This window comes from Heteronotia binoei, chromosome 8, assembly GCF_032191835.1.
Source record: "Heteronotia binoei isolate CCM8104 ecotype False Entrance Well chromosome 8, APGP_CSIRO_Hbin_v1, whole genome shotgun sequence".
Classification (NCBI taxonomy): Eukaryota; Metazoa; Chordata; class Lepidosauria; order Squamata; family Gekkonidae; genus Heteronotia; species Heteronotia binoei.
The window spans coordinates 119694831-119719453 of NC_083230.1; the positions used below are offsets into that span (position 1 = coordinate 119694831).

Here is a 24623-nt window from a genome sequence, read left to right on the forward strand (position 1 = left end):
AACCCTGCCCATCTTCCGATAGCAGGCCAGAAGACTGCAATGCTATGATGGTGTGTCCACCAAAGGAATCTGGGGAAAAAGTAGTAAATAATGGTAATGCATATAACTTCTTAATCAACTCTTAATCATATTGCCTGTTTGTTAAAGGGTTTGGTCCATTCTGATCTTGTTTTCCAAGGAACTCTGGAAAAGCACGTACATCGGTTCCTGATCTAGGAAAGAAAGAAAGAACTCCTTATTGCCTCTAGATTTGGTTCTTTGCTTAGAATCTGGGGTATCTTTTCCCTCTCATACTGGAGGCGCCTGTAGCTCTGGTGCCATAAACGTTTTTGAAAGGAAGTATCGATAGTCCATCTTAAAGAAGAAGACTGTAGATTTATATCCTGCCCTTCTCTCTGAATCAGAGACTCAGAGCGGCTTACAATCTCCTATGTCTTCTCCCCCCACAACAGACACCCTGTGAGGTGGGTCAGACTGAGAGAGTTCTCACAGCAGCTGTCCTTTCAAGGACAACCTCTGCCAGAGCTATGGCTGACCCAAGGCCATTCCACCACGTGCAAGTGGAGAAGTGGAAAATCAAACCCGGTTCTCCCAGATAAGAGTCCACACACTTAACCACTACACCAAACTGGCTCCATAAAAAAAACAGGTTGCTTACCTGTAACTTATGATCTTCGAGTGGTCATCTGTGCAGTCACACACATGGGTTTTCCCGCTGGAACGAACCCGACCTCGGAGAATTCAAAGCTAGCCTTAAGCGTTATTTTTGGCGCGCACTTCCTCCCGCCCTAGGGAGCAGGCATCCACTGCGCATGCCTGGAGCGGGGGGAAGGCGCTCCACCCACCAGTTTCTTTCCAGCCGCTGTTAAGTGCAATAGAGTCTAAGGGATGTAGAATCGCAGAAACAGCAGCGGGGACGGATGGGTGGGCGTGTGTGACTGCACAGATGACCACTCGAAGATCATAAGTTACAGGTAAGCAACCTGTTTATCTTCTTCGTGGTCTCTGTGCAGTCCCACACATGGGTGACTGATGAGCTAACCTGCACGGAGGTGGGTGCTGTTTCTGAAAGAGAAATTTCAGAAGTTAGGTTATACGTAACAGATCAGCGAGGTACTCCCACTTACCATTGGAGAGCATGGCAGCTCAGTTGAAGATGGAGCGGAGTACGGCTTGCCCGAAGGAAGAATCTCGCCGTGCATGAATGTCCATGGCATAATGCGTGGCGAAGGTGGACGATGAAGACCATACTGCTGCTGCACAGATGTCTTCAACGGGTATGCCCCTCGCAAAGGCGGAGGATGTGGCTAGTGCCCTAGTAGAATGTCCCCTTAGAGGTTCTGGAACTGGTTGTTTAGCTAACTTGTAACAAAGTGATATAGCCTCAACCAGCCATTTAGACAGTCTCTGTATAGAGAGTTTTTGTCCCTTCTTGTGGGTTCCGTAGGAAACAAACAATGCGGTATCTTTGCGGAATGCAGCAGTCCTGTCCAAATAGAAGGCAAGGGCCCGACGCACGTCGAGGTTATGGAGGGATTTCTGTCCCGAATCCGAGGGGTGTTGGAAAAAGGATGGCAAGGTGGTTACACTTTGGAGGTGGAAAGGTGACACCACTTTGGGTAAGAAATTTGGGTCCAGCCTCAGAACCACTCTGTCATGATGAAAGACAGTGTAGGGCGGATCAGATCGAAAAGCGCAGATGTCACTGGCCCTTTTAGCTGAGGTGAGTGCCACTAGCAGGGCTGTTTTCCACGATAAAAGGTGCAAAGGGATAGACGCCATCGGTTCGAAGGGGGGCTTCATCAATTGACTGAGCACTACAGATAAACTCCATGTAGGGTAGAGTTGCCTTGTTGGAGGTTTAAGGTGGAGAATTCCCTTCAAGAAAGATTTTGTAACAGGATGTGCGAATACTGTACGGCCCTCTATGCTCTGGTGGAAGGCAGAGATGGCTGCTAGATGCACCTTAAGTGAGGAGTAAGTGAGACCAGATTCCGAGAGAGAGACGGTATAAGTAAGGATCTGCGAGATGGAGGAGGACGCAGGGTGGAAATTATTACGCATGGCATATTGGGTAAAGCGTTTCCATTTAGCTGTGTAGGATTTCCTAGTAGAAGGCTTCCTGGCGTTTAAAACGATGTGTCTGACGTCGTCAGGAAAACCTAAAAACTGATCCTCCAAGCTGTTAATTTGAGGACTGAGGGATTGTGGTGTAGGACCCTGCCCTTCTGTTGTGACAGAAGACCCTGTACCTGCGGGAAGCAGTGATAAGTATTGTTCGATAGGAGGAGCAGAGTGGTGAACCACACCTGGCGCGGCCACCAAGGAGTGATCAAGATACAGTTCGTGTGGTCCAACTGCAACTTCTGAATTGTCCTTGTTATGAGCGGAATTGGTGGGAAAAGGAAATGAAGTGGGCCGTTCCACGTTTGTAGGAACGCATCCCCTGGGGAGGAGGGGGGACCTCTCGTGTAGAAAATGTCGCATTGAGCGTTGTCCGGGGACGCAAAGACATCTATGGTTGGGGCACCAAACATAGTGAAGACAGGGAGGAGGTACTTCCTGTTGATTGACCATTCGTGATCGTTTACTGTCATCCTGCTCAGAGTATCTGCTTGCGTATTCTGCACCCCTGGTAGGTGCACTGCAGTCAGATGGATTTTGTGAGCGATGCTCCAATGCCACAAGCGTAGAGCCATCTTGCAGAGACAGGAGGACGCAGTCCCTCCTTGCCGATTGATATAAAACACAGTCGCCACATTGTCCGATGTTATTTGTATGTGGCGACCGTGCAGAGATGGCAGGAAGGATTTCAGTGACCTGTGAACAGCAAGGAGCTCGAGACAGTTGATATGCAGGAGCTTTTCGTTCGCTGTCCACTGACCTTGGACCATCAGAGAGTCGAGGTGAGCTCCCCACCCCCACCTGGATGCATCTGTGGTGACAACAGTTGAAGGTGATTGTTTCAGGAATGGCATTCCTTGTAGAAGGTTGTGCTGACTTGTCCACCACTGTAGGGACGGCAGAATGTGGTTGGGAACTGAAAGTAGCGTCCGTTGTGATTGCCTCTGTGGGTGAAAGGTTCTGACAAACCACAGTTGTAGAGGCCGCATGTGGAGCCGAGCATATGAGAGAACGGCGGTTGTTGCTGCCATCAGACCCAGCATGCGCTGAAACACGAGGGCTGTTTGTGTCGGATGGGAGATTATATTGTTGGCCAGGGTTTGGATATTCGTAACCCTGTCTATGGGTAAGTATGCCTTGTGGTCTGTGGTGGATAGATATGCCCCGATGAATTGTATTGTCTGCGAGGGGGAGAGTTGAGACTTTTGCTGGTTGACCTGCAACCCTAGAGTAGCGAGGAGGTGAAGGGTTATTTGAATGTGCTCCCTGAGCTGCTCTTCCGAGGTTCCCACCATCAACCAATCGTCTATATAGGGGTAAAGGGCTATGCCCCGCTGACGGAGGAACGCTGCTACCACTGCCATACATTTTGTGAAGACCCTTGGGGCGGTTGAAAGGCCGAAAGGAAGTGCCCGGAATTGGTAGTGGGCATTCCCTATGGCGAACCTCAGGAATCTTCTGTGGCAGCTGTTGATGGTAATGTGGAAGTACGCGTCCTGCAGGTCTATCAGCGCCATCCATGCGTCCTTGGGAATGAGTGGCAGTGTGGACTGTAGGGTATTCATGCGGAATTTTGTGTGACGTATGTATTTGTTCAGTCTGCGTAAGTCCAGGGTTGGGCGCTGGCCCCCGTCTCTCTTCGGTACCAGAAAGTACCTGGAGTAAAACCCCGTGCGATGGTATTGGGGGGGGATTGGCTCTATGGCCTGTTTGGCCAGAAGGATGTCGATTTCGTCTTGTAGAGCCTGTGAGGGGGGGGGGTTACAAGGAAGTGCGAGTTCTTTGGTTGTGAAGTGAACTCTATGAAGTAACCCTTCTTTACAATTTGCAGTACCCAAGAGTCCGTTGTTATGGACTGCCATGTCGGTAGGAAGGGAAGGAGTCTGGGAGTGGAGGGGGTGAAGTCAAAGAGACTGCTTGTTTGGGGGAGTGGTCTTTTTTGAAGGTTGCGGTCTTTGGCGTTGCTGGAAGGGCTGCTTTGCAGGGGGTGCCCTCCTTCTCCAGTAATCAGATTGCTTTGGAGATCTAGTGCGCTTGTAAAAGGGGGTTTTCCAAGGTCTCTGCCTGTTGCCTTGAGGTTGCTGTTGGGTTACCCCCAGTCGCTTCGCTCTTTTCCTACTGTCATCCACGGTGGTAAGGATGTCATCCGTGGTGGCATTAAATAGGCCCTGCCCATCAAATGGGAGATCTTCTATTTTGTACTTAATGTCCTGTTGTAAGGAGGACGAGCGAAGCCAGGCGTGTCTCCTAAGAGCTTTTGCGGTCGCCATCGATCTGGATGTGCATCCGACTGAGTGGCGAACAGTGTTAATTTGTTGCTTGCTAAGGCGATTGAGCTCTCTTAGCAGCTTGGTGGCCTGTCGTTGTGATGCTTCAGGTAGCGATGGCACTAGAGTGGTGAGTTGTGCTGCAATATTGTGTGCATATGCCGCAAAGTGAGCCATGTAGTTATTAATCTTTGCTGATGCTGTGGAGATTGAATAAAGCTTTCTTCCTAGTGTATCCAATTTACGCCCCTCTTTCTCTGGTGGTACAGGGTGGCGTGTTTGCTTAGTTTTTGACGACGAATGCACAATCATAGAGTTAGGTGCTGGATGATTGAATAAAAATTTTGACTCTGGAGCGTGTATTTTGTACAGTGACTCAACACGTTTAGACGTTGGTGGTATAGAGGCTGGCTTGTCCCAAGCCTCCTTCAGTGCCTCCAGATGGACCGGAAGCATGGGCAATGACGAGGTAGCAGGTAGGTCTGCATTGATCAAATCATGGACGACGTCGGTAACTTTAGGAAGGTCAGTGGTCAACTTGATGTTCAAAGCTGTGGCCATGTCGGTTATGAGGTCCAAATAGGACTTGGCCCCTTCTGAGGGAGAGAGATCTGCAGGCTTGACTATGTCGGAGGCTGGTGAAGCTGGTTGAGATAAGGACTGTGAAGAGTCTGAAGCCTCAAGGTCCGACTCGTCTTCATCCCGTGGGTCCTGTGGATCCGGTGGCAAGGGCAGTTTGGTTTGCTGGCCGGTTTGCTTAGACGTTGACGGCGTAGGAGAGACTGGGACCCGATGGCGAGGCGATACTGCATGTTCAGAGTGACGAGATGACAGGTGGTGTTGGTACCGTGGTGGACTTTGCTGTTGTTGGTACCGTGCTGAATCCTGTGGCTGGTACCGGCCCAAGTCCTTCTGCTGTTGGTACCGTGCTAGATCCTGTTGTTGGTACCTGGTCGAGTCATGTCGTTGATACCGGTCGTGGTACCGTTCCCGATGTCCCACATCCTGGTACCGTGGGTCACGGGGCCTACGGGTGCGGTAAGATTCTATAGAAGGGGATCTTGAAGGTGTATAGCGCGGGTAGGAGCATCGGGATGGAGAGCGTGATCTGCTATGGTACCGACTCCCTTCGTCTCTACTGAAGGATCGCTCACGGTATCGTGTGCTCTTCTCCCGGTATGGGGATGTGTGGTACCGGTGCTTCAGTCTGTCCCTGTTGATAGGGGACGCAAGATGTCTGTCCCTAGAGAGTGATCTTCCGTGACGCCTATCGGGTGCGTGGTCTCGATGGCGTGGGGAGTCGAAGCGGAGGGGAGACACCATAGCGTCCTTGTAGGTACGAGGGACAGTAACGTCCCGGAAGGAATCAAGGTCGAGCTGTTTTTGCAGTTGCTGCTGTTGTAGAAGCTGTTGCTGTTGTTGTAGCTGTGAAGATGGCTGAGTAGGTTCCTTCGCCAAAAGCTCCTCCGGCAGGAATTCCTGTATCGAAGGCGAGCGAGAGCCAATCCGGATGACCTCGGATTCGATAGCATCTACCGGAGTCAGGACTGGAGGCGGCGTTGGAGCCGTGAGCACTCGGAGCGAAGAGACCGCTATGGCGGCTTTCGCGTCCGAAGCCGTCTGGTGTGGCGAAGAAGATTTCTCTTTTCCCGTCAATTCACCGTGTTTTTTCTTGGAATCGTGGTGCTTCTTCGGGTGTTTTGAGGGCTTAAGCTTCCTGGGAGTCAGAGCCACAGAAGCTGCCTGGGCCGTACCGACCCTCTGAGGTGTGAGGGAAGGTGGGGACTTCTGAGGGTCAGAAACTTGAGACATAGCCGGACGCAGAGATTTCGTCAGTAGGTGACTGTTCAATCTAGCGGCGCGGTTCTTTCTAGCTTGTTTGCCGAACTGGGCACAGTGAGCACAAGCGTCAATTCTGTGAGTTTCACCCAGGCAAATCAAGCACAAAGCGTGGCCGTCTGAGGAGGGAATCTTAGTCCCACAACGGATGCACTTTTAAAAAGTGATTTTAACTTCTTTTCCTTCCATACGCCCGGGGGGAAGGGGGGGGGGGGAAGGAGGAAAAGGGAAGAGATAAAGGGGAAAGGAGGATATATAAAGATCTCTCTCTTTTTTTTTTTATACTATACCAGACAGAAGTGAAGCGGAGCAGAAAGTGAAGAAAAACGTTAAGCGGTAGCGAAGAAAAACGGCTGAGGAGGCTAGTTGAGAGGAGACGCAACGAGGAAGGACTATCCCGGGCGGCAGTCAGAAAGAAACTGGTGGGTGGAGCGCCTTCCCCCCGCTCCAGGCATGCGCAGTGGATGCCTGCTCCCCAGGGCGGGAGGAAGTGCGCGCCAAAAATAACGCTTAAGGCTAGCTTTGAATTCTCCGAGGTCGGGTTCGTTCCAGCGGGAAAACCCATGTGTGTGACTGCACAGAGACCACGAAGAAGATTTATCTCTTCTCTATCGTCAGGGTCGAGATCAGAGAATGAATCTGTATCCCATTCCAGAGTATTGTGTCTTTTTCTATAATTGGAATCTTTCTGGGCTGCTTTGGTTGGCCAATGTGCATTTTACTTCCCTGGTGCTCTTTTCCCTGGCCTAGTGTCCCTAGGTTGATTTCTCCCCGATTTTGGATTTCTTTGAGCCATTTGGCCCCTTAGACAATAATTCTGAATTTCATCCCTCATGGTATGTCTAATTAAGGAAACGAACTTGTGAGTAAGAGAAAGGTTTCCGTATGATACCCATTGCCTTCACGCTGATGCTATTGTTCTCAGATTGTGAGCCTTGATCTTCCAGGACAGATTTCACTGAGGCTCCATTAAAAAGCTCCATACAAATGCAGCACTGTCAGAATCAGTAAGCTCTGGAATGGCCAGTTTCACAGAAGAACTGCCTCTGGTAGATGGCAGGGGCTATATATGATGACTGCAAATGCTTGTCGTGAGACTAGAACTAGCAGTCTGTACTGGTGCAGCTTCCCCAGGAGGCAAGGACTGGGGTTCAGCAAGGCTGGTCAGAGGTAAAATCGCAGAGAATAACCAAAGTCCAGTCTAAAAGTCAAGGATTCCAGAGAGCATGCTTATCAAAGTCCAGTCAACAGCCAAGGAGTTCCAGGAAGCAAGTCCAGTCCAAAGTAAGTCCAAGTCCAGTCCAAGAAAACTGGTTGTCAGGCCCAGTTCAAGGTTGCAGAGGTCCAGTAGCAGTAAGGTTGGTGGCTCAGTAGCAAAGTGTACTTGTTGCATTTGCAAACTGCTGCTTCCTCCTGGCTGAACTATTAAGTCAAGTCTTAATGTGCTAAATTCCCAGCCAATTCCTTGGCACTCATCCTGAAACTACTCATTCATCTCTGCAATTGACAATGGGCCATTAGTCTAGCACCACCTCTCCTCTTTTGCAACTCTAAGCAGCCCTGACAGTATTGGCGCTGCAGTAGTGTTGGTGATACAGGTGGGCTGGGAGTGGCTTCTGAAGCCTTGTTTCCTGCTTCAGAGCTACAAGATGTTGGCTCAGTTTCAGCTGTAGGCCGTGACTCCTGATCAGCTGGTAACCTGATCTCTTGCTGTTCTACTTCTAGTTCAGAGCCAGCTGCAGATGGATGCTCAATTAGTGGCTGAGAGCTAGCTGCAGGCAACTCTTCGTCTGATGAATCCACGCTGTCACTGAGCACAGCCTGCTACTATATGAGTGGCCAGCAGGACTTGCTGCATGAAAAAAGTTCTGGAGCCAAATTGGCCAATGCTACTTCAGGCATTTGTTGTTTGCTTGTTTTCCTGTCTCTTCGGGGGCTGGGGGGGGGGAGAGAAGTGGGAAATTGTTCAGGGGTCCCACAATAGAAACCCCCAAAGGGATTCCTGCAGCCACTCTGCATTACCCCTTGTCTTCTAGAAAATAAAGCTTCGGACTCTGTTGTTCAGTGAATAGGACAAAATCAGCTTTACTGTGCATTAAAGGGAGTCACACAGGATATGAGCTTAAATTCCTCCCTGTTCCATACATCATTTTATAATTCCCTGTCACTGACGACCATGCCCTCTCTGTTCCCCATAGGCTGAGGTACTAAGAGTCACATGCTAAAATGACCGCCTAAATCATGGACCCCCATCCCACCCCTTACATGCCCCCACATGCATCCCATGTTCATGTAAATAAGCAGGTTACATATTCACAGACTACTGAATAATATGCAAGCTCCCATTAAGCAAGCGCACTTGGCATGACTGGAGGTGGGCCTTGGCCTCCCCTCCCAGTCTGTGGTTAGAGGTTAGCGAGATTCCTGCGTGTTATAAAATAGGGAAGCATAACTTGCTTTGGCCAGCAGATTAGCTCACATTCTTTTCCAGCACTTTGTCTTACCCTGTTATAACATTTCCCCTTTTGGGCGACAGTCTCAACTTTCACCTATACTTCCACAAAATAGCCTGGCCATTTCCATTGTTTCAGCAATTTTATCTAGTCAGCCTTAATACTTCCCCTTTTCTATCAATAGTTTCAACTTCAACATACACTCCTGTCAGCCAGACTGCAGCCTGTTGATATCATTGTTTCAGCACAATTTATTGATTTCTCTCAGGTAGTACAGATCCAGAAAGGGGAAGGACTAAAGACAGACTGTCTAGAGCAGGGGAATTGAACTCATTTGTTATAAGGGCCAGATCTGACATAAATGACACCTGGTCAGGCTGGACAATGTGTGTACCTATCTAAGATTAGGTAGCAGAGATATAAACTTTATAAATGACACAGACAAGCACAATTACATTTAAAAAAAAAACCCTTAAAACATGCTTAAAACGTTAGCATAAAGGTGCTTTCTTTGTATTTCTTTCATGGGATCCAGGTAACGGGGTAAAGGAAGCTGTGGCTCTTTCCTTCCTTCCCCAGGGGACTGGAGGGGGGAGCCTCAACCAATAGAAGGGAAACTTGGCTCAGTACCTCTGCTGTGTGTCTGAGAGAGTCTGGAAAAACAAGCTCTGCCTTCCTCCCCAAGGCGGCCCTCAGCCAATGGAGAAAATAGAGGCTTCACTCTGTAGTTCCTGTGCAATTGAGCAAGCCTTGCAAAGCAAGTTGTTATGCAGAAGGAAGCAAGACATAGGGAGAAGGAAGCAGATGACAGCCAGTTGCTCATGGGACGGATAGAAACCCTCCAGGGGCCTGATTCGGCTCTCGGGCCGCATGTTTGACACTCCTGTTCTAGAGGAAGAACTTAGGAATTAAAGAAAAGTAAAGATGCGAAGAATAAATTTGGCAGAGAAAAGGCAGAGCCCACTTTATCTGAGGACTAAACTGAAAGAAGGTGACTCTCCAGAGACAGGAAGTTGAAGTTGTTCCTGCCTCCCGGACAGGACAGTGGCAATCACCCTCAAGATAGTAATAATAATAATAATAATAATAAAAAATTTGTTCTTATATCCCGCCCTCCCCCGCCAAGGCGGGCTCAGGGCGGCTCACAGGACATGATGTCCTCTCGCCTCAGAGAACACACACACAGAACTGCTCCAGAGTAATTTTTACCTACAAGTTGTACACTTACAGATACTAGTATATTTTTACAGAGTCCCAGATTCACCCAAAAGGAAAACAACCATGTATGTATAACGAGCCCTCTAAAAAGACTGCACATAAGCCTCCTTTTTCTTGGCAGCGCAGCCACTGACTCCCACTAGGAACAGGAAGTGAAGAAATTTGTTCCTGCCTCCCTACAAGTAGCACGGCTATCACCCACAAGATGTCCTCCGCCTCAAAGGGAGAAAAACTAGGTTTTGAGATAAACAGTACATTTTAATTCCTCAAACATGTAATATACCTGGGCCAGATAATGGACCACAACAAATTTTCTTAGCACCCTAAATAAGGACATCCCATGACAAAATACTGACACTCTCAGCTTAGTTAAAGTGTCTTTCCATATCCTGTCTGGAATTTATAAACACTGTTCCAGGACAGCAGTCCCCCATGTTGCCAGTGGTAAGCAAGTCTTCCTCTTGCAGATTGCCTTTTAAAACAAAGGAATTTCTTGCACCGTGTCTTTAGAGTCACAGCTCTAGGGCTAATTTTACTTTTCATTTTTAGACTGAGGCTGTTCTGTGGTCAAAACCACTTTTAGCTGTCTTTAATTTAGCATATATGGATTTTTTTAAAAAAAAATGTGAGTACCCAATAGACACACTCACCTGATTTGATTTCTCCACTGTGCTACTAGGAACCTCAGCAATATCCTTCACAAAGATGTTATCTATAATATGCTTTTCTGTGCATTCCTGACCACAAACTGGGCAACATATAACACCAACTGATAGGAAAGAAAGAGCAGGGAAAATCAACAAGTTTATGTGTCTATAACAAGCTTAGTTATTTCACTAATGGTTTTGAAGCTATTTTTCTGAAGAGGTTTTTACTGCTAATAGCAAACAGCACAATGTGACTTACTTGCTGCACTGCTTTCAGCCACAAATTATTCAGAGACAATGTCTGAATTGAGTTTTGTGCAACAGAAGAAAATTCTGGAGAATTAACATTTTGTTCAAATTGGAAGTAGCTAAGGTCCCTATTTCCAAACGACTACTGAAACATTCAACAGTTACAGAAAATCTCAGTACAAATGTGCTTCTTTGAAAGCAGGTATTTACCTACAACTAGGAAAACATACACTGTGATTCTGCAAAGCTGATGAAATACACAGCTACGGAAAAAAGTGTCAGTGAAAAAAACCTGTAGGTTAGACAAGTAAAGAAACTGGGATGAAATTTTGGCCTCACATATACACAGTCTTTCTATCAGTAGCTGTCATGGCTGAGTTTAGGATATGATACACCAACAAACTCTGGTGCTCATAATTCAGTCGCCCATGATGAAACTAAAAATTAAGCAAGAGAGATTGCTCCAAGATGAAGCAAAACTGAAACTAAAACTGTGATTAATTTTTATTTCACTTTCCTCAAACACTGAGAGCAGCACCTCCTTTCTTCTCTTGAGCTGGAGAAGGTATTGTTGAGAAAAATTATTGTTTCTGGCAGCTGTCCTAGAAAGGCTTATCAGCTTCTCAATGAGTATGATCTAAAATCACAAGTAGGCTTTTGCAGTTTTGCACATACTCCGGTAATGTTTCACCCTCACTGCAGCTAGATGAATTAATTAGAAACACCTAGCCTTCTGATGAGATAATGTTAGAGCGACTAACGGAAATTTTCTATCTAATGCTTGTTATTGGTTAAGAGAATATAGATGTATGATCCTGTATGTTCTTTCTTCTTTTGTCTTTAGGGGTTCTTTTGGCTCTGCATGAATATAAAAACTGGTTTCTTGTTAATAAATCTCTGAGTAAGATAATTCTCTTTGACCCTTCAATTTAACAGTTTTTTGGATTTTAAGGAAAATAACCCAGGAGGCTCAAATTCTCACAACAGTAAGAAGTATTCACATAAGATCTGTTAGTTTTCTAGTGCTTTTGGTTACTTTGAACTAATAATAATGCCAAGAGCAACAGTGACGCTAAAGTTGCCACAAGTTACTTCAGCAGAAAGACGTTCACTTCACTACCTGCTCATACAACTGACGGGGACACCCTTTTTAGTCCTGGGTCATAGTCCAATTCAGGTTAGTGTGGGAGAAGTCCTCATTGGAGGAAGAGGACCTCATTCCAAGCACTTCCCTAACATACCTTCCCTGCAAGACAGAGGCCCTTTTCACACTTACCAGAGGAAGCTGGAAGGGAGTCGGTATTGTGCCGCCTTGCAGTAATCCGAGACAGGGATGGGAGTTTTCAGACACATGCTTTTTTTCCCGATAGGGTTCCGTGATTGAAGCGAGCCATTTCACACTGTTCCGCTCTTATCTCGCTTCCACCAGCACCAGCCGTTTTTGCTTGCCGGCTCGCGATCTCCAGCTTTTTTTTTTTTTTTGGAACGTCGGGCAAAGATCGCTATAGCGCTATAGCAACGTATCACAACAGCAACACCATAGAGATGGCTAGGCTCTATTGAGATAAGTTACCAGGTTTCAGCGACAGCGATATCTGGTATCTTAATGGAGCCCAGGCATCCCTATGGTGATGCTGTTGTGATACGTCGCTATAGCGCTATAGCAATCTTAGCCGGACGTTCCAAAAAAAAAAAAAAAGCCGGAGATCGCGCGCGCCGGCGGGTGAAAAAGGGCGTGAAAACTGCTCCCGGGTTAGATACTGGACATTTCACACAGCACCCCATAGTGATTTCAACCCGGAAGAAGGGGTTGAAAAGTGGAAGAAGCTGCTCTTTGTTAGTAACGACTCAGGCATGCCTCACTACCGGGACAGCCACGGGACTGTGTGAAAAGGTGAGAGTATTCCGGTAGCAGCCAGTTACTGAATCGGGTCTGTCTGAAATGCCAGCAGAAACCCGTTACTGTTCAGTAACTGACCAGCTGGCATACCGGAATACTTAGGCTGTGTGAAAAAGATCAGATTCTGCAGAGCTTCTCCAAAGGGAAGTTTCACCAGCATCAGCACTGCTTCTGAGCCAGTAGGGGCCCTTCAATGCAGGAGACCTCAGCATGGACCTACCACAACCAATGGTCTTCTATTCCACACACCCCTCTAATGAACAAAGCAGTTCACATCCTGAGCAGAATATAACTGCATTGAGTAGAGCAACACTCTGGGCAGACACAGACTGCTGCTGAGCCAGGCTTCCAGTGTTAATGAGCGGCTGCTCACACACACAGGTTAGAGAGAACACTGGCCACAACATCCCGCAGGAGCACCTAGTGCAAGAGGGTGTCCCTGGCAGTCTGAAGCCTTCCCTCTGATAAAGGAATCATTAAGTCACTGCAGGATCTGGTGGTCCCTGCTATGGTTCAGGTAAGGAGATGAGCCTAATGATGCACCTAGCATCACCTGCAGGTATATTCCCTACATAAAACTGCAGTTAGACTGAAGCCAGCATACGATCAGCTTGTCTACAACTTTGGGCCTACCAACAGTATGAAATCTCTGACCTGTCTTGCCTTTGGACCTTGCCTGCTGGGTGTTCTTACTGAGGGACTTGGTGGTTTTCTCAGGCCTTTCCTCCAACCTGGTGAGCAGGACACTCTGTTTACTACATAGGAGTTGTGTGCCTGTTGATAAAGAACGTGCTGGAATAAGAATGAGTCAATTATTACAAAGTCTGCCATTTCTATTCAACTTAACTGTCAACAGAAACTATACTTTCACCTTGTCCTCTATTAAGAAAAGCTGTTGTATGCTTTAATTTTTCTCTATTCAACACCTCTGTCCAGAACTACTCCAAAGCAACACTCCCAAAATCATCCTATACTACCCTAGTTAACCAGTGCCAAAAATAAAAAGAGACAAAGGATCACAAAAAGTATCAGCAAACATTTCCATTACTTCGAGAAAGTGTTCAGAAATGAAAACCAGCGGCTCTCTGGACGTCAGCAAGGAAAGGCTGGATAAGCTATGTTATGCTTACTATATAATATAGTGGGTTCTATGCATTGAAGAGGCGAGGCGGTAATGACAATCAGCTCTTTATTAGATACAGCATGGTAGGTGGATGCACTACAAACACCGGGGAACTGGGCCAATGGGGCCAACTATACATAACTCTGGGTTCCCGCGCAACCACGTTATTGGATCATTCAAACTAGCAGGGGATCTCTGATGGGTGCAGGGCAGCAAGGATTTGGATCCTGCTGCCCATTTTTCCGGAATCCCCAAGCTCCGTTCATGTGGCTCCAATGAGCCAGGCAGGAACACCTACTTCTTTCTTTACTTGAGTCCAGTACACAACACTTACCCTACAGTTTCATAAGATGGCATGTTTAGAGCCTTTTAATGCTGCTTCAAACCATTTGCCAAATCTTTATCTTCCAGATGGACAGTTCTTTTCACGCTGGATATGAAACTTAAAACTGGAAAACTAATTTCCCTCTCTCAGGCCTCTGTTTTTTTGGTATTAACCTTTAAAGCCCTTTATGGTCAGGGACCTGCCTATCTACGGGACCGCCTTTCCCCATATATCCCCCAGAGAGCACTGCGATCAGGGACAAAAAAAATCTGCTGTCTGCCCCTGGCCCAAAAGAAGCCAGGCTATGCGCAACAAGATCTAGGGCCTTCTCGGTGGCAGCACCAGAACTCTGGAACACCCTCCCAGAAGCTATAAGGGCCCGGCGGGATCTGTCGGCGTTCCGCAGGGCCTCTAAGACCGAACTGTTTAGACAGGCTTTTCTGGTTGACTGAAAATGGGCTGCCACCGGACATCCTACAGAAGCTGGTGGTCATAGTCAGAACCCAATACCGCCAGACTGGATTGAGATAGCGTAATAGTTTTAAACTGATAAATGTATTATGGTTTTATATGTTTTATGGAATTGATTGTTTTTATGATACTGTAAGCCGCCCTGAGTCCGCTTGCGGAGAGGGCGGGATATAAATGCAAAGTAATAAATAAATAAATAATAATAAATAAATTTTGTTTCACATCCAGAGACTGTTTAGCTATTGGAACAGTCTCCTCCAGTGTCTCTCCTTTTTCCAAGCCACACCAGCTCTGAAACACACTCCGCTTTTTAGATTCTTCTCATTCTAGAGCAGGCGTGCCAAATTCATTTGTCATGAGGGCCGGATCTGTCATAAATGAGACCTTGTTGAGATGGGCCATGTCAGGGCCGAGCCGTGTGTGTACCTATTTAAGATTAGGTAGCAGAGATATAAACTTTATAAAGAACACCGGCAAACACGACTAAAGATTTTTTTTTTTAATTTAAAATAAAACATGATTAAAACATTAGCACTTGTTGGTCTTAAAGGTGTTTTCTTTGTATCTCTCTCATGGGATGCACGGAACTGGGCAAAGCAAGCTCTGGCTCTTTCTCTTCCTCCCCAGGGGATCAGGAGGAGGAGGAGCCTCAACCAATGGAGAAAATTGAGGTTTTGCTCTGTAACTCCTGTGAGATTGAGCAGGCCTTACAAAGCAAGTTGAAATGCAGAAGGAAGCAAGGGAGAGGGAGAAGGAAGCAGACAACAGCCAGTTGCTTGGGGGCCTGATTCAGCCCCCAGGCCACATGCTTGACACCCCTGCTCTAGAGAGTCTCACAGAGCTACCATTCTCTTCTCCAACCACTCTCCAACTAACCTCCAACTGCCTGTCACGCTCTTCTCTACAGGAAGCTGCAGTTTCCCCAATCAGAGTGAGTTCCATGAGCTGTCAATCAGTTCAGGTAACTCACTGTCTCCCAAGCAGTGCTGCCTCTAAGCATATATCTGCCTGCTGTCTGTCACACCTTCTAAATCTACCTGCATATAAAATTCTTCCTCTTAACATCCTCCTTCATGCTCCCTATTGACAGAATTACAAGCACTGTCTTCAACTCATTTTCTTGCAAATATTGTCAAAGTCCAGTACCAGGGTCAAACCTTAAGTGCTGAGGAAGACGAGTTAGCTATAGTATCGGCTTCCAACAATCCTCCATCTCAATGCCAACTATAATAAACTTCAGTGCTAAAGGAGAACCATACAAGAAATGTTTGTTGATGATGTTTTAAAGAAAGTCACATCAGTGAATCACTTGGATTTAGAGACTGTTGAAGTAATAATTTCACTTTTAACAGCAGTAGCTTCTTCTGCTGGCGTAGAAAGAACATTGTCTTCCTTTGGACTCGTTCGTTCTAAATGGAGAAATGGTTTGGAACCTGATAAAGCAGAAAAGCTTTTTTTTCTTTTCCAGATTATGAACAAACAAGAATATGAAGAGGAGTGAGCTACGGAGGACATTATTTTAACTTTTTTTCATGTGTGGGTTGGACTGATAGCCTAAGGTTTTCTTTTAAAAAAAGGTATTTTGTTAACCACATCAGTCAACAAACATGGATTTTAAGTAAATACAAGGTTGTAATGTTATTTTTTAAATAAAATTAAATTGTTATTATTAAGTTAATGATTATTTTTCTCCTTCCAATAAAGTACAGCAGAAAAGTCATCCAAATATGGATGATTAACCTATTAAACTGGAGACAGATAATTATGAAATTATTGCGAGGCGTACTATCTATTATGTGCTTCTAACAGTATAATCAGTAATTCTTGATATAACTGTAAAACTAATTGGAAAAGTTATTATAAAAATGAAACCTTCATTTGGTTGTAAATATTAAGATTACACCAGCAATTTGATTGATATGTCAGACTTTGAGTATTCACTTTAAATGAGTTCACTTCCATCTTGCAAGAACTCCCTGTGGCCTTACGGTCTGTTTCAAGCGTTCTTTAGACTATGCTCTTCTGTGTCCCCTCTGCAAGAGAGTGGAAAGAGTATCCGGCAAGTAGGAAATGCAGCATCACCCACTTGCTGCAAGTGCTAATGGCAAAGTATTTGTCTGCTGAGTTAGGTGAGAGAAAAAGGATTCATGACAAAGAAACAGCTGGACACTCAAGTTTCTGTGTCCCCTCTGCAAAGCCAGCTGGAAAGAGTATCTGGCAAGTAGGAAATACAGCATCAACCACTTGCTGCAAGTGCTTATGAAAAAGTATTTGCCCGCTGAGTTAGGTGAGAGAGAAAGCATTCATGATGAAGAAACAGCTGAACTGACCAGTACTGGATGGGCAGTCTATTGTTGATAAAGGTAAAGGTAGTCCCCTGTGCAAGCACCAGTCGTTTTCGACTCTGGGGTGACGTCGCATCACGACGTTTTCACAGCACACTTTTTAATTGGGTGGTTTGCCATTGCCTTCGCTAGTCATTTATGCTTTCCCCCCCCAGCAAGCTGGGTACTCATTTGACCAACCTCAGAAGGATGGGAGGCTGCGTCAACCTTGAGCTGGCTACCTGAACCCAGCTTCTGCCGGGATCGAACTCAGGTCGTGAGTAGAGAGTTCGGACTGCAGTACTGCAGCTTTACCACTCTGCGCCATGGGGCTCTTCTATTGTTGATACAGCTAGATAAAGGGGATTCAGAGTTCTGCAAAGAGGAATGAAGGATGGGTATTGTACTGCAGACATCAAATATTTGGAAGATGCAAAGATTAAAGACGACAGTGAGATGAAGGAACTGTGAAGAGCTTCATGATTCTCTACACATCCGGGCTTGCAACTGGTTCCAAAGCTTAAGGAACAAATTTCATACACAAATATGTCAGCATTTTGGTCCAATGCCAGAGAGCTGGAATCAAATATACAGGAAACGGCTAATGGACCTGTGCTTGGCAAGGCTTTTTTTGAGCAGGAACACAGTTCAGCTGGCTTGCTGTCAGGGGGTGTGGGCTGATATACAAATGAGTTCCTGCTGGGCTTTTTCTAACAAAAAAACCTTGCGTGAAACAATGGTGATGACAGGGTGTGTGGCCTAATATGCAAAAGCCTAACAAAGCTTATACCCCAGAATTAAAACTGTTGGTCTTAAAGGTCCCACTAGACTCAAATTTGGTTCTATTCCTTCAGATTACACGGCTACTCACCTGAAAGAAGGGAGCATTGCCTCAGGAAAGATCAAACCCTGCCACAAACCTTACAACAAATGTTGAGTCCAGTGTCATCTTTAACTAACAATGCATGAGATTGTGTGTGCATGCACACTTCCTCAGACACACAGAAATGGCAGTTAATGTTCCATAAATATATATATATATAGGCACACACCTCTACAGAGGAGAACAACAAATTAGCATATGACTTATTAAAGATGTTTTGACATATGAAAAGACAAATACCAAAAACAAGCTAAATGTATAGGTCACAACATATTTGGATTTAGTTACAGGGGGAGGACGGTGGAGGAATAATCTCCAGGCAGGAGGGCATCTCCCTCAGAAGCATTGAAACAGAAGTTAAGAATTCATATATATAATAGACAGACCTCTACACAGGAGAACAGCAAATTAGCATATGGCTTATTGAAGATGTTTTGACATATGAAAAGATAAATACCCCAAACAAGCTAAAGTTTATAGGTCACAATATAATATATATAATTCCGATGACCCTGGAGCAGGGGGAGAGTCTCCAAACTGGGAGATCCCCTGCCCCCACCTGGGGATTAAGCAACACATAGAGAACCAAAGCAAAAGGTAGCAGAAATTGGTCTGTGATGACCAACCTCCAAATGAATGAATCAACTTATTATTACAAAATTATTACAAAAATTATTACATTTTTTATAATATTCTAAACATTCACATAACCTTATTAACCAACATACCCCGATAAACAGAACACCTAAAGTGAAAAAAGGACAGAGGCTTAAGCTTTATCATGTACAGTCCCATGTAGATTATACGTCCTTCCAAATTCAAGAGAAATCTTCAGTCTGCTCAGGGAGGGACGGTGGCTCAGTGGTAGAGCATCTGCTTGGTAAGCAGAAGGTCCCAGGTTCAATCCCTGGCATCTTCAAAAAAGGGTCCAGGCAAATAGGTGTGAAAAACCTCAGCTTGAGACCCTGGAGAGCCGCTGCCAGTCTATGTAGACAATACTGACTTTGATGGACCAAAAGTCTGATTCAGTATAAGGCAGCTTCATATGTTCATATGCTTGCTCTTGAAGGCATCCCACAGTCCTTCTGAGTCGTTCCAATTCCAGAAATGTAGAATGTACAAAGCATAAACACAGTGTCGAGGTTGTACTTTGTATTCCGTTTCACTAGAAGCTTTAACCCGCTTTCCCCAGTTTTTACAGAGCAGGGCAAGATTCCACTTCTCCATTTACGACAAAGTTACAATTGTCTACGTTGGTTAATAAGGTTATGTGAATGTTTAGAATATTATATTAAAAAAAAATGTTGTAATGATTTCCCCCCCCAAGTTGATTCGTTCCTTTGGAGGCCGGCCGTCGCAGAACCTTAGGGTTAATTCTTTCCTGCAGCCCCACTCCCCTTCCGGAAATGGTTTGTCTTTCTTTGCACGGCGCGAACTCAGCCAATCGCAGCCCTTCTCTGCCCTCCCTGCCGCAGGGACTCACCGGCGCCGGGCGAGAGGGGCGGCTGAGGCGCCGGCGGGGGGTCCGGGCCGGGCGGGGGCAGGAGGAGGAAGCGGCGCGGGGCCGGCAGGCAGCGGCGGCACATCGAGTGGAGGCAGGGCAGCAGCTTGGGCTGCGCGTTGTGGAGCCGCCGCCCGCACCCCCCGCAGCTGTCCAACAGGTCGAGCGCCGGCTCTCCGCCGCTCTCTTCCGGCGGGGCGGGCCGGCTCTCGGCCTCGTTTCCCCCACTCGGAGCGCCGGGGAAGGGCACAGCTCCGACCGGGGGCTCGTCCATCGCCGCACGGCGGCGGAGACCTGAGGGCTCAACCGCCTCCAACGGCTGCTCTACTAGCGCAGGCGCACTGAGCCCCCCCTCTCTCTCTCAACGGCCGCTGCCTTCTTGAGAAGAGCCGCTGCTGCTGACCAACGGCCACCCAAACCCCGCCCCCTTGAGCTGTTCCTTTTAGAGCGACCGGAACCCAGCCAATAGGCTCCGCTCCCTCCTCTCCAGCTGGGGGGGCCTCAAAGCAAGAGGAGCTTTTCTGTGAGGGGAGGTGAAGGAATCAGAGGGGAGGTGAAGGAATCAGAATTTTAGGTGAGGGAAGGTGAAGGAATCAGAGGGAAGGTGAAAGAATTAGAATTTTAGGTGAGGGGAGGTGAAGGAATGAGAATTTTAGGTGAGGGAAGGTGAAGGAATCAGAGGGAAGGTGAAGGAATCAGAATTTTAGGTGAGGGGAGGTGAAGGAATCAGAATTTTAGGTGAGGGGAGGTGAAGGAATCAGAATTTTAGGTGAGGGAAGGTGAAGGAATCAGAGGGAAGGTGAAGGAATCAGAAATTTAGATGAGGGAAGGTGAAGGAATCAGAGGGAAGGTGAAAGAATTAGAATTTTAGGTGAGGGGAGGTGAAGGAATGAGAATTTTAGGTGAGGGAAGGTGAAGGAATCAGAGGGAAGGTGAAGGAATCAGAATTTTAGGTGAGGGGAGGTGAAGGAATCAGAATTTTAGGTGAGGGAAGGTGAAGGAATCAGAAATTTAGATGAGAGAAGGTGAAGGAATCAGAGGGAAGGTGAAGGAATCAGAATTTTAGGTGAGGGGAGGTGAAGGAATCAGAATTTTAGGTGCGGGGAGGTGAAGGAATCAGAATTTTAGGTTAGAGGAGGTGAAGGAATTAGAATTTTAGGTGAGGGAAGGTGAAGGAATCAGAATGTTCGGTGAGGGGAGGTGAAGGAATCAGAATTTTAGGTGAGGGAAGGTGAAGGAATCAGAGGGAAGGTGAAGGAATCAGAATTTCAGGTGAGGGAAGGTGAAGGAATCAGAAATTTAGATGAGGGAAGGTGAAGGAATCAGAGGGAAGGTGAAGGAATCAGAATTTTAGGTGAGAGGAGGTGAAGGAATTAGAATTTTAGGTGAGGGAAGGTGACAGAATCAGAGGGAAGGTGAAGGAATCAGAATGTTCGGTGAGGGGAGGTGAAGGAATCAGAATTTTAGATGAGGGAAGGTGAAGGAATCAGAGGGAAGGTGAAGGAATCAGAATGTTCGGTGAGGGGAGGTGAAGGAATCAGAATTTTAGGTGAGGGAAGGTGAAGGAATCAGAATTTCAGGTGAGGGAAGGTGAAGGAATCAGAAATTTAGATGAGGGAAGGTGAAGGAATCAGAGGGAAGGTGAAGGAATCAGAATTTTAGGTGAGAGGAGGTGAAGGAATTAGAATTTTAGGTGAGGGAAGGTGACAGAATCAGAGGGAAGGTGAAGGAATCAGAATGTTCGGTGAGGGGAGGTGAAGGAATCAGAATTTTAGATGAGGGAAGGTGAAGGAATCAGAGGGAAGGTGAAGGAATCAGAATTTTAGGTGAGGGGAGGTGAAGGAATCAGAATTTTAGGTGAGAGGAGGTGAAGGAATTAGAATTTTAGGTGAGGGAAGGTGAAGGAATCAGAATTTTCGGTGAGGGGAGGTGAAGGAATCAGAATTTTAGGTGAGGGAAGGTGAAGGAATCAGAAATTTAGATGAGGGAAGGTGAAGGAATCAGAATTTTAGGTGAGGGGAGGTGAAGGAATCAGAAATTTAGGTGAGGGAAGGTGAAGGAATCAGGGAAGGAATCAGAATTTTAGGTGAGGGGAGGTGAAGGAATCAGAATTTTAGGTGAGGGAAGGTGAAGGAATATAGATGGAAATCTCTGTCTGGGGCAGTGATGCTCTGTATTCTGGGTGCTTGGGGAGGGCAAAGTGGAAGGCCTTCTAGCCCCACTGATGGACCTCCTGATGGCGCTTGGGTTTTTTGGCCACTGTGTTCCACAGAGTGTTGGACTGGATGGGCCACTGGCCTGATCCAACATGGCGTCTCTTATGTTCTTAATTTGGTCATTGCAGAGCAGAAGAAGGCTAGTGAGGTCTACTCAAGTGTAACAAAAGTAGAATCCGGAGACACCTTTAATAGGGTGGCCATGTTTTAAAAAGCAAAAAAGGGCGTATTTCTCCACTAACTACCTCAAACAAGTGATCACAAATAGGGTTGCCAGCAGGGGCAGTGCTGGAGAGCTCCTGCTTTTTTACAGTTGATGTCTAGCTAGCAGAGATCAGCTCCCCTGGTGAAAATGGCTGCTCGAAAGGGTGGACTCTATGGCATTGGACTATCCCTTCCCCAAACCCCGCCCCTCTACTGGATACACCCCCCAAAGTCTCCAGATATTTTCCAACACAGACCTGGCAACCCTATAATGTCCCATACTATTTAAAGCTGTGATAACTGCCACTGAGCAAATATTCCTAAACTTACAACCCAAAAGAGGCCATTTGCATCAGTGTTTTTCAAAGAACCCAAAGGGGTTGCCAAGTCCAATTCAAGAAATATCTGGGGACTTGGGGGTGGAGCCAGGAGCAAGGTTGTGACGAGCATAACTAAACTCCGAAGGGAGTTCTGGCCATCACATTTAAAGGGACTGCACACCTTTTAAATGCCTTCCCTCCATTGGAAATAATAAAGGATAGGGGGTTCATGGAATTGGATCCCCTCGTCTAATCCTTTGAAACTTAAGAGGGTATTTTGAGGAGAGATGCTATGCTGAAAATTTGGTGCCTCTATTGACAAAAACAACTCTTCCCCAGCCCCAGATACCCGTAGATCAATTCTCCATTATAACCTATGGGGATCAGTCTTCATAGGGAATAATGGAGTGCCCATCTGATATTTCCCTCCCCCCCTTTCTTATGACCCTGAAGTGGGGAGAGGGCCTCCAAACAGGGGGATCCCCTGCCCCCACCTGGGGATTAATTAAGCACATGGAGCCAAAAGCTGTGTATGGTATACTTCAAATACTTGTATTTCGCCATTTATTCACCTTCAGCTCTTTACCAACATGCTTGTATCCTTATAAGTTGTTTCGGAATCTTTCAAAGTCCATCTCATTCAAAAAGAAATCAAAAATAATCCAATCCTGGATGCTAAATTCGATGAAAGGTGCCAACTCCTGCCATCCAGTAAAGCTTCTATTCGCAGGAAGTACTGTATGTTCAAATTTCTTCAGACAACCGTCCGCTGTCCACCCGATGCAGCCACACGATTCCGGCTATTCCCGTATTTTATTTATACTTCAATAGAGGCTGCGTTATTGTACTAGGAACCCGTGCTCAGGCAATTGCTCTCATTAGCTTTCAAACTCATAACTCTGCCCGCAGTGGTTCTCCGAGAGAGCAGTTGCTTGAACACGAGTTCCTAGTACAATAATGCAGCCTGCTGAAGTATAAATGAAACACGGGAATAGCTGGAATCATGTTGCTGCACCGGGTGGACAGGAGACTGCTGCCTGAAGGAATATGAACATACAGTAGCCTAATTTGAATAGAGAGGGTGAAGACTATTTGCAGGTGGAAAGGGGGCAGCCTGTTTATCTGCTGCTGTGGAACTGGCCCCTCCTTGCTGTGAATGATTATTCTTGTGTCAGTAGAAGAGCAGGAACTGCTAGTGTTATGTCTCAGGAACATGTCTTTCACAGTTTGTTTGTTTCACAACAGCCTTGTTTTTTTTCTAGAGAGGGGAGACGGACTGACCTGGACTTCCTACAACAGGCCCTGAAAAGACACAGTAGTGATCAGTAAGCCCCCAGGAGAATCAGTCAGCAGAGAACTGTCTCCCTCAAAGGCCAGTGGCCTTCTGGTGATGGCCTGATGATTTTGACTGCAGTTGTGTGTGTGTGTGTGTGTGTGTGCGTGTGCGTGTCCCCCCTAAAACCATGCTCTTTGCTCTGGGACTCGAATGACAGCCACTGAGAGTAGCAGAATCATTCTGGGACTGGAATGACAGTTCCTAGGAAAAGCAGCTATGCTGGAACTGGAATGGCAGGTCACACGGTGCAATGACAGCCCCCGAGAGTAGCAGAAGCATACTGGGACTGGAATGACAGCTCCCAGGGTGGAATGACAGTCCCCAGGAAGAGAATCTGTGCTCTGGGTCTGGAATGACAGGTCACAGAGTGCAATGGCAGCCCCTGGGAATTGACACAGTGCACTGGGACTAGAATGACAAGGCGTAGAGTAGAATGACAGCCCCTGGGATAAGCAGAACTGTTCTGGGACTGGAATGACAGCCCCCATACTGGAAAGAGAGCCCCTGTGCTATATGACTGGAATGGGGCCTGTGCTTTCCAGCTGATTACAAACACCCCACCTCTTTGTCTTTGTCAGTGCACTGGTTGCCAGAGCCCTGGATGGAAGGGAAGGCGGGGTATTTGTTTCAGAGAGGTTGTGCAGGCTTGCAAAGTTCACAATGCCCAGCCATTTCATGTTTTTCCCTGGTGGCCCGGCCCAACAAAAGTCCCATTGATGTCAGAATCAGACCTCATAACAAATGAGTTTGACACCCCTGCTCCATAGGATGGAATGAAGCCAGTTATTTCCAATAGGCTAGAATGCAATGCATTGCACCGTATGGCTCAGTGGATAAAATGGGGTTCATTATAACCCATGGGCCCATTGCAGTGCAGAAGAAGCAGAGGAAGTCGGTGGAAGGGGCCATGGCCGGGATGGGTGCTGCATGAACTGCTGAAGGGGTGCGCATGGGATGGATGTTTGGCCAAGAGCAGCTGCATAAGGGCAAACTAAGTAGGATCCTGTGGAGGTATTCCTTGGAGGGGGGGGGGGAGACGAAGGCTCATCAGCTCTGCAGAGCATGTCAACAGTTGAAGGGGAAGGTGCAGAACGGGGCATTTGGCTGGTGTTGGTTCTGCCGAGGTGGGGTGGGGAGCAGAGGCAAGGTAAGTGAAAGAGGGGAAGTCATGCTTGGAGTGAGTCACCAGTCCATGGAGGCCAGAGGCAGCATGGGTATTTAAA

The 24623-nt window shown here is 46.8% G+C and overlaps 1 protein-coding gene across 1 annotated transcript in view; it reads right to left on the minus strand.

Moving 5' to 3' along the window:
• LOC132575763 (transcription intermediary factor 1-alpha-like) overlaps positions 1 to 19598 on the minus strand; it is an 83649-nt gene extending 64051 nt beyond the window's left edge. Inside the window, exons 1-3 of the mRNA XM_060244454.1 lie at positions 19307 to 19598; positions 13205 to 13228; positions 10552 to 10670 (exon numbers count right to left, since the gene is read on the minus strand). Of these exons, the coding sequence (XP_060100437.1) occupies positions 10552 to 10670; positions 13205 to 13228; positions 19307 to 19598 (435 nt within the window). The remainder of the gene's footprint in view (positions 1 to 10551; positions 10671 to 13204; positions 13229 to 19306) is intronic.
• Between the last annotated feature and the right edge of the window lie 5025 nt (positions 19599 to 24623).